At 38.2% G+C, this 17,703-nt stretch overlaps 1 protein-coding gene across 1 annotated transcript; it reads left to right on the top strand.

The window, feature by feature from the left end:
* Positions 1-5,981: 5,981 nt before the first annotated feature.
* LOC123831494 (olfactory receptor 1002-like) lies at positions 5,982-6,926 on the top strand. The gene has a single exon (XM_045858375.1). The coding sequence runs from the start codon at positions 5,982-5,984 to the stop codon at positions 6,924-6,926; it is 945 nt and encodes a 314-aa protein (XP_045714331.1).
* Positions 6,927-17,703: the final 10,777 nt, after the last annotated feature.

Below are 17,703 nucleotides of genomic sequence, written 5' to 3'. Positions count from 1 at the left end.
ATTGATAGTAATGGTTTGCTCTGTTTCATGAGATTAAGAAAAGAAAGATGTTTGCTCTTTCTTCTACTCTTCAAAATGCCAGCCATGGCCCTCTCTCTTCCATCGAAATGTTTTGGTCTTATCTTTCTTTTAATTCCTTTTCCTCTCCTTTTCTCCATTCTGCTCCTTTCCCTTGTCTTTCTTCTCTTCTTTATGACATCAGTGTGTGAGAGCTTATGTAGATGGTCCTTGATTTTAGAGGGAATACATCACATCTAAGTTGAGTCCTCCTCAAATAGAAGAAATTGTTCGTTCTGTTTTTCTTTTATACGTTACATGTTCTCTGGCATCTTTTGATAAAGGAACAGTATTTTTGTAATTTTATGTCCACTGGGTGGGGCTCATGATTTCTTACTAAATGGTCTACCATTAGACTTCCTCATTTTCATCCTGGTCCCTTCTTTATGGTAGCTGGCATCCTTCTCAGGGAAGTCACTTTCATAATGTGGCTGTTTGTATTAGTCCATGTTCATTTGCAGGCTGGCTAAGTCTAGGAAAAGCTGATTAAGACTCATTTGGTTTTTAACCCAGTAATTAGAAACATGAAAGTAAATTCCTTATAATTAACTGTGGTGGCAAAAAGATGGTAAAGAATATTGTCATATGTCAAGTATATAGTAGGAGAAGAATGCAGAATAAAAGATTTATGTTCCATCTGTTAGATCATTCATTCCAGTCTTGTGTTGGTCCAGTACTGACTACTGGCCTCTCTTGTCTTGGAATGCTGCTATTCCCGTGGTTGTCAGTTAATTCTGTGGTCCTGTAACACTGTCTCCTACTGCCAGTCCTGGTCTAGAGAGGAGAGCTACCACTAACCATATTGTATATGGTTATACAATATAGAGGATATTCCCTGGAAACCTGGCTGTGGGAGGGAGAAGCAGAAAACAGCCATTCAGAGTTAATTTGCATAACTATGGGAATTTGGCCAGCTTCATAGTCATGTTAAATAGCTTGCCTGCCCCCTGGAGACCGGGATATGGGCTTGTCTTTGACCCATGCTGTAGCCAGGAGGTGGCGCCAGGTTGCTGCACCTGTGTGAAAGCAGGGAGGCAAAGCAGTTCCTCTGTGTTTCAGGTGGTCCCTGTCCGGACTAACAATGGCAGCTCGAGAAAGGCAGAAGGTAAAGAAGTAAGCTGGTGTAACTGTGTGGGAGGAGTCAGAAATGAGGTTGTGTAGGAGGTGCTGGGATTTAAACTCAAGCAGAGCAGCCATCCAGGTTCACTGGTGCTCCCTTTCTTTCCCTCTCCCCTCCCGTGGTTTAGAAAGAAGGAGGGTTTCTGCCATTTAGGATGTAGTAAGGGATTTGGCCATGCAGCTTGAGAAGGTGAAGCTGCTCTTGGCCTTGCAGGGAGTAGTAATGAGGGAAGAGACATGCTGTCTGTAGTAAGGGATTTTTGCCATGCAGTTTGAAAGAGCAGTGCGAAGGGAAAAGTAAACACCCTGGCTGACTCCGGAGCTGCAAAGGACTTTCTTGAAAGATCCTGACCTGCTGCACCTGGATTGTTCCTGGACTATTAAAACCTGTGCCTTTCCTGAGTTTCACCATGATCCAGAATAACACTACACATGCTTCCCTGGACTATTATATGGAGGCTGATGGCAACGTATTCCAGATCCTGCACAGATAAGGACATGGGAACCTTCTGGGGATGCTTTTGGCCAGTAGCCTGGTGGGGAGCATGGGAAGTGCTGGGTCTCGTGGGAAAGGAGGGCTCCAAGCTGAGGTGCTCTGAGCCCTGGCCCCCTACCCCTGCAGGGTTGGAATGTTGTAAATAAAGATCTGCTCCTTCCAGCATTAGTTGTGGGGTCTTATACAAAGGTACCATGTGGATAGGCCCTGGTCTGCAGAGTTTTGGCAAGCTCTGTAACAATATTAGCAATAATGATACCCTTCTCATCAGCATACTCCTGTGGTCTTGATGAGGAGTGTGGCCTCTGGGCCTTTGAAATGTGGCCATTGGATAGGTCTTCCAGCTGTAAATTATAGATTCCCCATGCTCCTGAAACTCAGTCCATTTCTACACTGTCTGCTGTAGTGAGTTGTTCAACATAAGCCATCATTTTTTTCATGTATTCATTCAAGTAGAGGTTTCACATCATCTCATAGGATGCTTGTCAGGGTGTTAAAGCCCCTATGTTGTGGAAGTGTTCCCAAGCAAAAAATCTCTCCTTGGTCCCCTTGGCCAAGCACTCTCAGAATTCAGTCCCAACCACACTCCCCTTTGCCCTGCTGATGCATGCTAGCTAGTTATTGCATTTCCTTTGGGGAGATAGCCCCTTTTCTCCCTCACTAAGCCCAGGATCTTCCTATTTGGGTTTACTATGACTTATCCTCAGTTATAGGTCTACAGGCCAGGGAAGGTAGGGGAGCTCTCTAAAAGTAGAGAGGCCTCTACATTTTCTTATAACTTGGGAGAATATTAGCTCTTGATGGGGAAGGGCAGGCCATGTCTGCAGGGGACATAGATGATTCTGAGCAGTCAACGTCTTTAGAGGCATTCGCCCAGGTGTCTCCATCCCAGTTGTTAGAGGGTGGACTGTGTGAGGTCTCAAGAGGTTGGAGAACCTCCCAGCACCTCGAAAAGTAAACATCTCCAGTGGCAAGATTCATGTCCTGTGGCAACATTTATGTGAATAAATGTCATCTGTTTTCTAAAATACCTTAATTAAAGAGTCATTATTTTTACTTACAGAAATTTAAACTTCTCTGTTTAATGTTAAAACATTTATGAAATTTAAGCCCACATCTATTTTTTTCACTTTTATATTTGAAGTTTTCATATAGCCAATGTGGACTACTTTTGTCTCTCAAAAATGCTATCCAAATTTAGAGCTCTCCATTGCTGGGTAGACACCTCAGTCCACCTTATTTTTGTTTACCTATATCTTGGCTTCCTTTTGAGATCCATAATGCTCAAGAATAACCAAACCCTCGGGTTATAACGATCCCACCTGCCTAGTATTTGTGGGCCAGTCAGAGGGTCTTCAGTGTTGCTGTGTACCCGCATTCATCTTTGGATTGTAACCTCTCGGATTCTCAAATCTACACAGTGCTCATCCTGCAGCAGCTGAAGGCTCAATACTGGAATTTCAAAGTGTGGGGGAGGGGTGGTCCCAAAGGAGTATACAGTTTTGTTTTGTGCAATTACCCTTGACTCAGGGTCCGTAAATTATTTTCTCATCAAATACTTTAATATCTTCCCTCTAGGATTAATCTCCTAAACTTCTGGCTCCTTGAGGGATTTAGCTCCAATTCACACAGAGCCCTTTAGATAAACCCCATTGCGTATTGTGCAGAATTGAGTCAATTGATCCTTTTAAAAGGTGCTGTTGGAAGGCCCAAGTATTGAGAGTGTATCATTGTATTGTTTATCTTCCTACACACCTGAAAAAGCTGGGAATAATAACAAGTCTACATTTGCAGTGATACATTTTCCTTTCAGAAAATGTTAATTTTGTTACTCACTTGGACCTAAGCAGGCAAAATCTAAGGCATGTTTCTTCAGACAGGTGAGTTAAGTGATTTCCTATATGGTCTTCAGGAAGGTAGATATAAAAAATAAGCTTAGAAGCCCAAGAAAACATCATCTCTAAGCCTACCATGAAGGGAAGGTTGGTATAAGTAGAATATTTAGTCTGTGTCATTTGATCCAAATTACTTAACTTGAATGTACATTTTGGTTGAATATTCCCTTTAGTATAGATACTAAAATGTGCTATAAGATACATGGGTTCATCAAATGTTAGAATTGGGAGGCTTTTCTGGGTCTTAATTTCTTTGCTTAGGTTGGGTATTATAAATAGAAAACAAACCTCTCAACCAACTGACTTGAATTCCTGCTGCTCATGCCCATAGTCACATACATCCCTAGAATCATAATCTTTTTATATCAGGCTTTGAATTGAGTAATGCTGGGAAAACCAAAGTCATGTGCATTTTCACAGCTGGAAACTATTGTTTTCACACAATAGTTTGAGTTGGTTCAGATCGTAGATGGGTATGCTCCAGTTTTATGCTCATAATTTTTTTCCATAGCCTAAGTTTACTGTGACCCTCCAAACACTTTGTTTCCACCTTCCCTGAGTGATCGTGAATACAAATATAAAAGACCTGAAATGTGTGTCTATGTGTAGAAAATATTAAATTCTTGAAACATTTCACTGTTAAGGTATAGTTTTTCTGATTAATCTTAAATTCTACCCCTTTGAGGCTATTTCTACCTAAGCTCCATGGCCTCTGAGATGACAGGAAGTAAGCAAATTTTCATTTCATTAATTTCCTCTTCACCAAAATCCTCTCAAGCTTTCTTAACATAGGAGAATGTTGGTAGACTTCTGTCAATACTTCTACTGCTGCACACCCTATTCATAACTGTGTAATTTTGCTGTTGGAATCGTTACGATTATTTCAAGGTCCAAAATGCATGCCTCCCTTCCTTCATTTGCCTTTATTTGTATTGTGATCACTTCCTCCTTTTTCACTTCTCATTTATTCTTTTTCTAAAAAAGTCTTTATTTTGAATAAATACAGATTCCCAGGGAAATTCAAAGGTGGTACAGAGAAGCTCCTTGTCCTCTTCATCCAGGTCTCCCCAATGCTTACATCTTTCCACAAGTGTACCACATGAAGAATCAGAAATTGACGTCAGTGTGATGTGTGTGTATAGTTTTGCATCATTTTATTATGTGTGTAGACTTGTAAAAGCACTACCACATTCAGTATACAAAATTATTCCAACTCCATAAAGACCTTGTGCTACCCCCTTATATCACACCACTGCTTTCTTTCCTACCATTCCTAATCCCAGGCAACAACCAACCTGTTTACATCTCTGTAATTTTGCCGCTTTGAGTACATAATATATACATGGAATCATAGACAATGTAACCTTTTGATATTGACTTTCTTTAACTCACTTTAATGTGACTGAGACCCATCCAGGTTTTTGTGTATACTTTATTTCCTCCTATTTGTTACTGAGTAATATTTTATTACTCAGTAATGAATATGAATATATTCTTATGAATATACCATCATTTGCTTAACCATTCAAATTGTAGGATATTTTGGTTGTTCTGAGTGGCTATTATTAAAAAAGCATCTATCAATGAAATCGTACAGGTTATTATGTGGACATGAGTTTTCATTTCTCTAAAGATAAATGCCCAAGTGTGTTCTTTTCCTCCTTAAAATATTGTTTTTCTTTCCCAGCTCCTGATAACAATCAGTTGGCTACAACTATGGCTCAGTATTGAAGAACTGGTCTATTCTCTGATGGACTAAAATATTTGATGTAGTTTGATGAGATTACTGGGTATAATAGTCACCAGTGATATGAGGAACGTAGGCATTTTGGAGAAGCCATCATGGGGAGATACTGCTGAGAATTTTTATTCTTTTCCAAAGCCAACTTCTGTTGTGTTCTGCTTTTAGACATCAGAAAACTTATCTTTTCCACAACCCAGCTGATCATTTTTCTAGAATCTAAGGAATTGGTGAGGAAGTTATAGTCCTAACACCCTTTACCTAGAATGAGAGTATCAGCCTGAATTAATCAAATGCACACAACGCCTTTTCCTATGAAATGTTTTTAAGATATCCTTGGGTCAAAGGCAGAGATTTTTAGAAATGTAACCTCATACAGTTAGAGGATTTACCTTAGATAACTTCCAAAGCTCACTTTTAGGTGTAAATTATGTAATTCTCCTCCAAAATCCTATTTGATGGAGGAAGAAACTGAAGAGCCCAGTAAGATTCAGTGACTTAGTATCACACAGATAGGAGACAGGACAACCACTGGGGCAGAACTGGAGTGTTGTCTGTCAGTCTGCCCTATGAAACGTAGAAAACTGGAAGTTAAATTCAGATTTAAAATTGCTAAGCCCTCAATTACAAATTTATTGCAAAGAAAAGTCTTTCATTACAGATTAAAACAGAAATGGATTATGAAAATCAAACTTTTGTGATTGAGTTTTTATTCATGGGCTTAACAAATTATTTCCAGTACCAGGTTGTTCTCTTTGTGATACTTCTCTTGGTTTATCTTGTCACTTTTCTGGAAAACTTGGGGATGATCATCCTCATTTGGATAGATTCCCGACTCCAAACCCCCATGTACTTTTTTCTCAGTCACTTGTCCTTTGTGGATGTGTGCTCTGCTTCTGCCACTGGTCCCAAGATGTTGACTGACATCTTTGTGGAGAAAAAAGTCATCTCTTTCCTTGGCTGTGCTGCCCAGTTATGGATTATTTGTCAGTTTGTAGTGACCGGCTGTTTCCTCCTGGCTTCCATGGCATATGACCGGTATGTAGCTATTTGTAAGCCCTTGTTGTATACACTCAATATGTCCCAGCGGGTCTGTGTGCAGCTGGTGGTAGGGCCATATATACTAGGTCTTATAAGTGCCATGACCCATACGACGTTTGCCTTTCACCTCCCTTACTGTGGTCCAAAAATCATCAATCACTTCTTCTGCGACCTTCTTCCGGTTCTCTCTCTGGCATGTGCAGACACCCAGGTCAATAAACTTTTGCTTTTCATCTTGGCTGGAGCTCTGGGGGTACTCAGTGGCATGATCATCATGGTCTCCTACATTTATATCATCATCGCCATCCTGAAGATCCGCTCTGCTGACGGGAGGCACCGAGCTTTCTCCACCTGCTTTTCTCACCTCACGGTGGTCTCCATCCTTTATGGGACACTCTTCTTTATCTATGTATGTCCGAGTTCTAGTTTCTCCCTGGGCATCAGTAAAGTGGTGTCTGTGTTTTATACAGCTGTGATTCCCATGTTAAACCCACTTATCTACAGCCTGAGAAACAAGGAAGTCAAGGATTCATTCCTAAGGATGTTTGAAAGGAAGAAGTTCCTGATGAGCAGGTGAACTAGAATACCATCTGTACTGCAGATCGAGAGCTAATCTACATGGAAGATGCAAGAACATGGACTGGCTGTTGGGAGTCCTTTTGTGTTGAGAATCACTCTGTGTCATTGACAAGTCACACAATGTCTTAGGTTTCAATTTTCTTCTGTTTGGTTTTTTCATTTCTCATCCGGGAGGGATTAGATGGAGAATTTTAAACTGAGATGGTTGGGTTATTGAACTCCAAAACTTTAAAAATGTTCTCAAGGCTTCTGACCAGGAAAGGAGAACTTCTTTGTTAAATCCTTCATGCTGTAATCATAACCAGGGACTTAACAATACTTCTGTTTTGCTTTACTAGGCATTGAGATCCATCAATTGTCTAAACTTGCCCTTGACTTTTAAACATAAACTTAAAAAGTGTGTTGTAGTCAAACAGCAGAAACTTCCAACTACATGGTAACTTCTGGGGATGTAATGTGACTACACTTAACACTGTATTGTGCTCCATAATACTACCTCTGTGTTTGGAGTAGATATTCTACAAAGACCTTTTATATTCCCTATACTTTCTGTTCATAGCAGTAACTCATTGGGACTTTGCTGTGGCAATTATATGATCTGTGCCTAGAAAGTGCAGAATGCATTATAATCCTTTAATAAAGTATTAGTTATTACTATTATTTATTAATTTTTGTGTCATAGGTAGGGCATTAATTTTTGTTAATAGATGATAAGCCTTGGAAGAATCAGTATGTTGTCCAAGGCCACCTACTTTGGCCTCACAGTTTTATTTTCTCCAGGTACAATGTTCTTTCCACCAAACTTCTGAGCCTTTTTCCCTGGAATGTAATAGCACATCTAAAGCATAAAGGGATAAGTTTGTATTTTTTGCAATCATAAAGCTGGCTGAGATCCCTACATGATCTTATCTTTGGAGGTCTCTATAAAAGATGTTTAATTTTAGTTCACTGACTTTGATGGATGTAAATAGTCTCTGTTCTAAATTTTTTTTGTTCTGTTTTGCTTATTTTTCAGCATGCTTTCTGCCAGTTTTTGTGTCTAGGTAACGATGGGTCAAGATGCTATTCATCAAATTTTAAGGCTGATGTTCTTTCTCCAAATTTGTGTTAATAAAGATTCTTCAGAATGACCTCGTATCTTAAATTCTTAAAAACTTAGCTTTAAATATTTAGTATTATTTTAGAAAATGAGAGCCAAATATATTTTATAGCATGTGCTTTCAGTACTTATGACATACACATTTCACATTCTTTATGAAACATCATGTTTCTCCTCATTTTACTCCTTAGTCATCATCTGTTAACATGGTCTCAGCAAATCTAGAATGTGTTGAAATAAAGGATAGGCGACATTCCTAGTGAAAAAACACTGAAATTGTTCTTTCTTAAAAGTGTTGTTAAACTGGCTACCACTAGATGACAGCATTCACTTATCAATCACAATGAAATTGTCTACTAATACTTCCTTTAATAATTGAAAATATCAAGATAGTAGGCTTAAAAATGCTTTCAAAACTCTAATTATAATTTGGGGGGGCTATGAAATCATACAAATTTTGTGTTTGGCTGTGCATTTATATATATCTCCAAGTTCCAATTAGTAGATGAGTGGATAAAGAAAGCTGTGGTACATTTACACAATAGAATACTACCTGTCTATAAAAATGAAGGAAATGTTACCTTTTGTCACAGTGTGGGTGGCTTGGGAGAGTATTATGCTAAGTGAAATAAGCCAGTCAGAGAAAGACAAATATATGGTTCCCCTTATATGTGGAATCTAATGAACAAAACAATCTAAAAAACAAAATAGAAGCTGAAGCATATGTACATAGAATAGACCAACATCTGTCAGAGGGGTAGGGGCTGAGTGAAAAAAGGTGAAGGGATTAAGCAAAAAATAAAAATTATCTATCTATCTATATCTATATCACACATAGGCATATGCAACAGTATGGTGATAGCCAGAGCTCCAGGGGGTTGGGAGAGGATGGAAGAGGGCAAAGGGAGGATAAATGGGGATGGAAAGGGACTTGACTTTGGGTGATGAGTGCATGATGCAATATTTGGATGATATTTTATTGAGTTGTACACTTGATTTTATTAACCAATGTCACCCCAATTAATTCAAAAAAATAAAGTGCACAACACATAAAAGTTTAAAGTTTCTGATATACTTGAACATCTTTACCTTTTATATAGTGAAAGTAAAGTATAAGTGGGGAGGGACAATTTTCCCATGATATGCAACAGAATTATTATTGCACACCTGTTCTAGAAACACAGAGTTCAGATATTTTTACTCCATGGAACATTCTTATAACTCCTTCCATTGTCCTAATGATAATAAATAAACGGGCTTTGTAACATTAGCTGCAAATGATTGCCACAATGCGTTTCATGAGCATCCATCTCCACATATAGTTAGTTTTTTTTCTTGTGATGAGAATTTTTAAGATCCACTCTCCTAGGAACTTTCAAATATATCATAGAGTATTATTAACTGTAGAAACCATGCTGTACATAACGTCCCCAGCACTTATTTATCTTATAAGTAGGAGTTTGTACCTTTGGGCCACTTTTGCCCATTTTATCTAACCCCTCTTCTGTTAATCAGCAACGTGTTCTCTGTGTCTGCAAGTTTGGGTATGTAGTTTTAGAATCCACATGCGTGTGAGATCATACAACATTTGTCTTTTTCTTACTTATTTCAGGAAGCAATTTAAAAAGAGATCTTAGAAATATATGTTCTAAAGAAAAATGCAAAACAGGCTTACACATAGAAATTAAAAATAATTGTGTGTTAAGCTAAATAGGAGGAATTCAAATACTAAGTTTTAATTAAATCAATAAGTGAAGAAGAGATAACGTTAAATATGATGAGATGAAAGGGATTTTAAGTATTAAGAAACTTTAAGGAAACTACAATGTAACATTTGAATTAAAAGCCACAGGGGAGGTTTTAAATAAAGAATTTAGACTTAGAAGAGCAGCTTTATGTTTGAGAGGACCAATTTGAAAAGCTCTTGCAAGATGCAGAGACAGAGGAAAAAAATGATTAAACAGATGAGAAGAAACAATGATATCAAAAACATAAAGCAGAAGTTCAATAACAGATATTAAGTGTATGTCTGGGATGCGTCAGGGCAGTCAAAACGGAAGGGAGGATCAAGGGTATAACTTTTCTGAGTAACAAAGAGTCAAATATTTAGATTTTAAACATTCATTGTATTTTAGACAAAAATAGGTAAGAGGAAGCTCACAAAACCTAGAAGAGGATTAATAAAGCAATTCTTAAAGTATAAAGGCAATCAAAACCTGCTACCCTCCAAAAGGGAAAAATAAAACAATACTTAGTCCTCTTAACAATATTAATAATAAAACATAAATAAATAAAAGGGCAACATCTAAAAGATTTTCAGGGGAGAAATAAATGACTATAGTTAATAATACTGTATTACATATTTTCAAGTAGCTCAGAAAACTAAAAATGGAACTGCCTTTTGACCCAGCAATACCACTGCTGGGATTATACCCTAAAGATCCCAAAACACCAATTCAAAAGAACCTATGCACCCTGATGTTCATAAAGGTGTCATTTACAATAGTCAAGTGCTGGAAGCAACTTAAATGTCCGTCAGTGAACAAGTGGATCAAAAAACTGTGGTACATTTACACAATGAATACTATGCAGCAGAAAGAAAGAAGGGGCTACTACCCTTCGTGACACCATGGACGGATCTGGAGAGCATTATGCTCAGTGAAATAAGCCAGGTGGTGAAAGGCAAATACCATACAATCTCACCCATAAGTGGAACCTAATCAGTGAAACAAACAAGTAAGCAAAATACAATGAGAGACATTGAAATAAAGAGCAAACTGACAGTAACTGGAGAGGGTGGGAAAGAGGGATAATAGGGAGTAATAGGGGAAGGGCCATCAAAAAACATGTATAATGGACACATGGACAAAGCCAAAGGGAGTAGGTTTGAGGGTGGGAGGTGGGAATGGGTAGGGCAGAGGGTCATGGTGGGGTGAAAATGCAGACAACTGTACTTGAACAACAATAAAAAAATAAAGTAACTGAGTAGATCTTTAAAGTCCTCATAACAAGAAAAATATTTATAGTTATATAGAAGGACAGATGTTAACTGGACTTATTCTGGTGATCATTTTGCACTATATACAAATATCAAATTATTATGTTACACACCTGAAACTACTATAATGTTATATTTCCATTTTTATAAATAAAAAGTTCTTTTATATACAGAGTCAAGAGAAAGTTATTGAAACTTAACCTCTCATAGAAAAAAAGGTTTAATGAATATAGCATATATCTTTGTGAATACATTTGCAAAATTTTCAGGTAGAAACCCAATAGAGGTTTTTTTTTTTTAAAGGAGCTTCCATATTCTTTTCTTTTTTTCTTTTTTCTTTTTTTAAAATATATTTTATTGATTATGCTATTACAGTTGTCCCATTTCCCCCTTCACTCCCCTCCACCCTGTACACCCTCTCCCACCCACATCCCCCCCTTTAGTCATGTCCATGTGTCGTACTTATAATTTCTTTAGCTTCTACATTTCCCATGCTATTCTTACCCTCCCCCTATCTATTTTCAACCTACAATCTATGCTACTTATTCTCTGTACCTTTTCCCCCTCTCTCCTCCTCCCACTCCCCTGTTGCTAACCCTCCATGTGGTCTCCATTTCTGTGGTTCTGTTCCTGCTCTAGTTGTTTGCTTAGTTTCTTTTGGTTTTGCTTTAGGTGTGGTTGTTAATAATTGTGAGTTTGCTGTGCTTTTACTATACATGTTTTTTTTTCTTTTCTTAGATAAGTCCTTTTAACATTTCATAAAATAAAGGCTTGGTGATGATGAGCTCTTTTAACTTGACCTTATCTGAGAAGCACTTTATCTGCCCTTCCATTCTAAATGAAATCTTTGCTGGGTAGAGTAATCTGGGATATAGGTCCTTGTCTTTCATGACTTGGAATACTTCTTTCCAGCCCCTTCTTGCCTGTAAGGTCTCTTTTGAGAAATCAGCTGACAGTCTGATGGGAACTCCTTTGTAGGTGACTGTCCTCTTATCTCTTGCTGCTTCTAGGATTCTCTCGATCATTTTTACTTTGGCTAGTGTAATTATGATGTGCCTTGGTGTGTTTCTTCTTGGGTCTAACTTCTTTGGGACTCTCTGAGCTTCCTGGATTTCCTGGAAGTCTATTTCCTTTGCCAGAATGGGGAAGTTCTCCTTTATTATTTGTTCAAATACGTGTTCAATCTGTTGCTTTTCCTCTTCCTCTTCTGGTACCCCTATAATTCGGATGTTGGAATGTTTAAAGATGTCCTGGAGGTTCCTAAGCTTCTCCTTGTTTGTTTTTTTTTTAAATTATTTCTCCATTCTTTCCTGTTTGATTGTTTCTTTCTTCCTTCTGATCCACTCTATTGTTTTGAGTCCCAGTTTCCTTCCCATCACTATTGGTTCTCCATGCATTTTCCTTCATCTCTTTTATGGTAACCTGCATTTTTTCATCTAATTTGTGCCCAAAATCAACCAATTCTGTGAGCTTCCTGATCGCCAGTGTTTTGAATTGTGCATCTGATAGATTGGCTATCTCTCAGTCGCTTAAAATGATGAGTCCTGGGGCACAGATCTGTTCTTCTGTTGGAGACCTGTCTCTCTCTCTCTCTCTCTCTCTTTTTGGTCTGGTCGCACCTATTACGGTGAGGGGCGGAGCCTTAGGTGTTCACCAGGGCTGGGCACCCCAGTCACTAGATTGTGACATTGTATGTGGGGGTGGGGGTGGGGGTGGGGGTGGGGGTGGGGGTCGGGGTGGGGGTGGGGGCAGGGGTGGGAGGGAACAATGGCGGTAGCTCCGTTCTCCTGGGACCTCAGTCCCTTCTCTGGGATCCTGGGTTGTGTGCTCTGCCCTGGTCCACAATCACCACCTCACTGGGTCTGCCAGCTGCCGCTTGCATACTCAGGGTCCACCCGCTGCGATCTTGTGCGCCCCAGATGCCTTACATGCTCCTGGTTGCCTTATGTGCCCAGTTCTCCCTGTTCTCTGAGCCACAACCCGTGCCCAGCTGCTCCTCTCCGCCCCTCCTACTGGTCTGGATGAACGGGTCTCCTTCAACTTCTTGGCTGTTTGACTTCCATTTAGATAAATTCTCTATCAGTCCTGGGTGTTATTCTGCCTCTAAATTGTTGTTGTTTTAATCTTGGTTGTGCGTGGAGGTAACGTGTGTCCACCTATGCCTCCATCTTGGCCGGAAGTCCGGGAGCTTCCATATTCTTTTCAATAGTGGTTGTTATCAATTTACTTTCATACCACCAGTGAATGAGAGGTTTCTTCAAACCTCTCCAACCTGGTTATTTGTATTTTTCTTGTTGATAATAGCCATTCTGACAGGTGTGAGGTGTTATCTCATTGAAGTTTTGATGAGCATTTCCCTAATAGCTAGTGAAGTTGAGCATCTTTTCCTATTTCTGTTGACTGTTTGTATGTGTTCTTGGGAGAAGAGTCTGTTCAGGTCCTCTGTCAATTTTTTAAAAAAGATATTTATTTATTTATTTTTTAGAGAGGGGGAAGGGAAGGAGAAAGAGAGGGAGAAAAACATCAATGTGTGGTTACCCCTCATGTGGCCCCCACTGGGGACCTGGCCTGCAACCTAGGCATATTCCCTGACTGGGAATTGAACTTGCAACTCTTTGGTTCACAACCCGTGCTCAATCCACTGAACTATGTAAGCCAGGGCCTCTATCAATTTTTTAATGGGACTGTTTGTTTTGTGTTGAGTTGTATGGATTCTTTATATATTTTGAATATTAACCACTTGTTGTTTGCTAATATCTTCTTCAATTCAGTTGTTTGCATTTTTGTATCTCTGGTGGTTTCTTTTGCTGTGCAGAAGCTTTTCATTTTGATGAAGTTCTATTCATTTACTTTTGCCTTTACTCCCCTTGCCTTTGGAGTAAAATTTAATAAAATCCTCCCTAAGAACAAAGCTCATAATAGCACCTATGTTTTCTTCTATGTAATTTATTGTTTCAGGTCTTCTATTTAGGTCTTTGATTTATGACAAACAGTAGTGTAGTTTCATTGTTTTGCATGTGGCTTTTCAATTTTCCCAGCACCATTTATTAAAAAGGATTTCTTTTCTTCCTTGTATGTTTTCAGCTCCTTTGTCAAAAATTACTTGCCCATATACATACATGTGGGTTCGCTGCTCAGCTCTTAGTGGCCAAGATATGGAAACAACTAAAGTGTCCTTTAATAGATGATTGGGTAAAGAAGACATGGTGCATATGTATAGCGGTATACTACTCAGCCACAAGAGAAAATGAAATACTGCTATTTGTGACAACATGCATGGATCTTGAGAATATCATGCTAAGTGAAACAAGTCAGAAAAAGTCAAGAACCATATGATTTCACTATGTTTTTACATGTGGGATATAAAACTGAAAGCAATAAATAGGCAAAGAAGAAAAACAAACACACAACAGCCCAGTGGTTACTAGAGGGAGAGGGTGGGGGAGTAGAAAAGGGTAAAAAAGATAAAATATATGGTGACAGAAGATTTGACTTTAGGTGGTAGACACACAATGCAATATACAGATGATGTATCATAGAATTTTATGTTTGAAACCTATATGATCTTATTAACTAATGTTACCCCAATTAAAAAAAGAATGTAGTGGGATGCTACAAAACTTAAAAGAAAAGAAAACAAAACAAACAAAACTTCTAGACTAGGGAGTTGTATTACACGTTGAAGGACTTGTGTCTTTTTCCTTACCTAGGCTAGAACCAAAAGTCAGGTTTCCAGAGTCAGGTCTGACTCTGTTTTGTCAAGTTGATGCTGCTTGTCTTGGAAGTAAAACATAATGCTAATGCATTTTGTTTTATTTGTTTTTATTTCTTGGTGATAAGAAATGTATTCTTTCTTGTCACATGCTAACTGTTCATATGTAATCTTCTAAATTTTAAGGACCAGTTATTACATTATTAGAATATAATTTAAAAGAAAGAAAGAAAAAAAGTTTTTTCCCCAGCTTTGGCTTACAATAGTTAAACTCTTCACATATTTTGAACAAAGTCCTGGAAAAATTATTTATTTGGCAACAGGTGGTAAGTGTTATATCTGAGGAAAGTCTATTTTATGAATTCTTAGCCCTTGCTCCCAAGACAGTAATACAGAAGAAAGAGGGGTACCGCCCTCCCTGTGTTACTTCAATTTACAAAGAATTTCATGGAGTTTCTTTGCTTAGTCTGGAAGTAGGGGTAAGAGAGTCTATATCCAGTTAGAAATTAACTTGAAATTACTAGAAAACAGATGCCATTGAAATTACTTACAATATGAAGCAAAACTTTAATTGCACTTTCCCTTAGTGGCCTTATTCCCAAGATATGGTATGCTTTTGGGGACAGAGCTTTTTCAATAACAATAACAAAGAAAAAATGATGCAACTTTTCAAGGAACTTGCACCTAACTGATAAAAACAAAATATATTTTACAGTGGAGTCATCCACATTTTCTTTTTGGAAGAAGATAAAGGATAAAATCAAATGACTATGGAAATTCCTGCCCCATTCTGCATGTGAAGGTACCATGTTAAGGGAAGAGATGAAACTTGATGAACTTGACTCATTTATATTTTAGTTCTTGTCATCTTGAAAAAAGGAGAGAGCCTGTTAGAATGTAAGCTGAGATCTTTTAAATCATCTTCTGTTCTTCATTCTACTTGATTTTTAACAAGTTTAGGAGAACATAAATTATTTTAAGTGAACTTGAAATGAATTATATGTTTGGCTCACACCCAGAATCAGCATGATCCTCATCTTTGTTGGATGTTGAGCAAGACCTAAGAAGAGATAATTTGTGTGGAGATAAATGTAAATTCTGCAGCTGAACAACCAAGTATAACATTGGACAGAGATATTTCAGCAGCAGGGTGAGGGGGCAAATAGTCCTGACTTTAACTCCATCTGTCTAAAGCAACTGAGAGACTTCCTTACTAAAGAAAGACTAACACAGATGGTCTTGGTATTATCCAAATGTTTTGAACATGAGAGCCAATTGTGTCCACCACTCTGTGTAGTATTCTAAGTGGCAAATAAGAAAAAAGAGAAACTTAGAAATTAAAATATTCATAGAGGGGTAGAAGGCTTGGGAAGGCAGGTATAGAAACTAAGATTGATAGAAAAGAGTTGAGGAGCTTCAGGCAATTGTCAAGGTGAAGACTGGGATACAGTGTGTGACTGATGCAGTGGGAGTTAGTAGACTTTTAAGAGGTTTAAACAAGAGGTGATTGTGATGGGTAGACAGTTTGACTGGCTATTTCACCTGTCTCTTTAATTCCTCTAAAGCTAAGGATATAATGTAAACTGTATTTTTGGCTTCACAGAAAGCTTTGCTAAAGTCAAATAATGAATTTCAAATTAGAAAACTGAAGGAAAAGTGTCTAACACAAGACTAATTTGTGACTCCAATATTCTTGGACTCATAATTTTTTTAAAAGAAGTAATGTATAAGTAGCTTACTGAGCATTTGTACATTCATCCTCTTATTCTAAGTGGGTGAGAATTCTCAGAGATCAAACACAATAATTTTAGCTACATTGAATAACTGAAGCATTTAAGTAAGGTTCAGAGAGATCAGCTGACTTAACCAAGGTCACTCTTATAGTGGGTGATATGAGAATCTATCTTTAGATGATACAGAGATGGGAGAATTTAGGCTCTTTTCCAACTTTCTTCCCTGTATGGTTTACAAAAAGGTGGTACTTAAACTCAATACTTTTTATTAACTTATGGGCTTCCCACTAATGGTCACTGGCTATAAATTCAGCACCAGAAAACATACAATACTCATATTGGAATGAATTTTTTCTTTTTGAAATGAAAGGAAATGTGAATACATTAATACTTCCCAGTGTGAGAAAGGGAGAAACACAGACCATTTTGACAGCCATTTCAAAGCCCACCTCTGCCAGTCACTCGCAGTGAGAATTTGGATTGAGCTTACCTTCTCTCTTGCATAAAATGAGACACTTAGTTTGTAGGCTTTTTCAAAAGAGTATGTAAGACAAAAATACAATTATTGTGTACTTATTTAGGTGCTCAATAAGACACTGCTAAATGCTTTGGGTGCATTATCTCATTTAATCCTCAAAACAATTTACAAGGTTGGTATTACTATTAGTGTTCTTGCTTCACAGAGGAAGAAAAGTAACTTCCCTGGGGTGAGAAGAGGTGGATGCAAGAGCAGTTGGATAACATGCATTCAGCCTTATGTCATAATCGAAAAATGCAAAGAAAGTTGTCTGCAAAATGAGTGACTGCTCATTTCTTCTCCAGCCTGCCTCACTTCTACTCTCCTGCATCATTTCACCAGGGATGTGTCCACTTGGTGAACTCAGGTAAAGTTCACTAAGGTGGGAGTTAACAGATGTCTATTGTGGAACCACCTATGCTCAGTGAGTCAGCTGAGAGGACCTTGAGCAAGCTGCTCCTCTTCTCTAGGCTTCCACTTTTTCATCCATGTTTTGATGGATTCTACAGAGTCATAAATATTATAGCTGTGAGTGTGATCTATTTTGTGGTGGTTTCTATTTCATTTTGTATTCCCAGCTGCAGCTTGTAACTAACTCTCATCATTCTTTGTTAGTTCAGTTTCTAGTACATTTTTGCCGTGTCCTAATTTTGAAGATATATTCACCAAATCTGCTGTGATGCCTCTGTTCTTCTAATGGAAGTCACAACCAGTCA

Source organism: Phyllostomus hastatus, unplaced genomic scaffold (assembly GCF_019186645.2).
Source record: "Phyllostomus hastatus isolate PE091 unplaced genomic scaffold, TTU_PhHast_1.1 phas_scaffold_177, whole genome shotgun sequence".
In the NCBI taxonomy this organism is placed as follows: Eukaryota; Metazoa; Chordata; class Mammalia; order Chiroptera; family Phyllostomidae; genus Phyllostomus; species Phyllostomus hastatus.
Note: the sequence above shows the minus strand (reverse complement) of the source record. Positions and strands in the feature narration are given on the sequence as shown.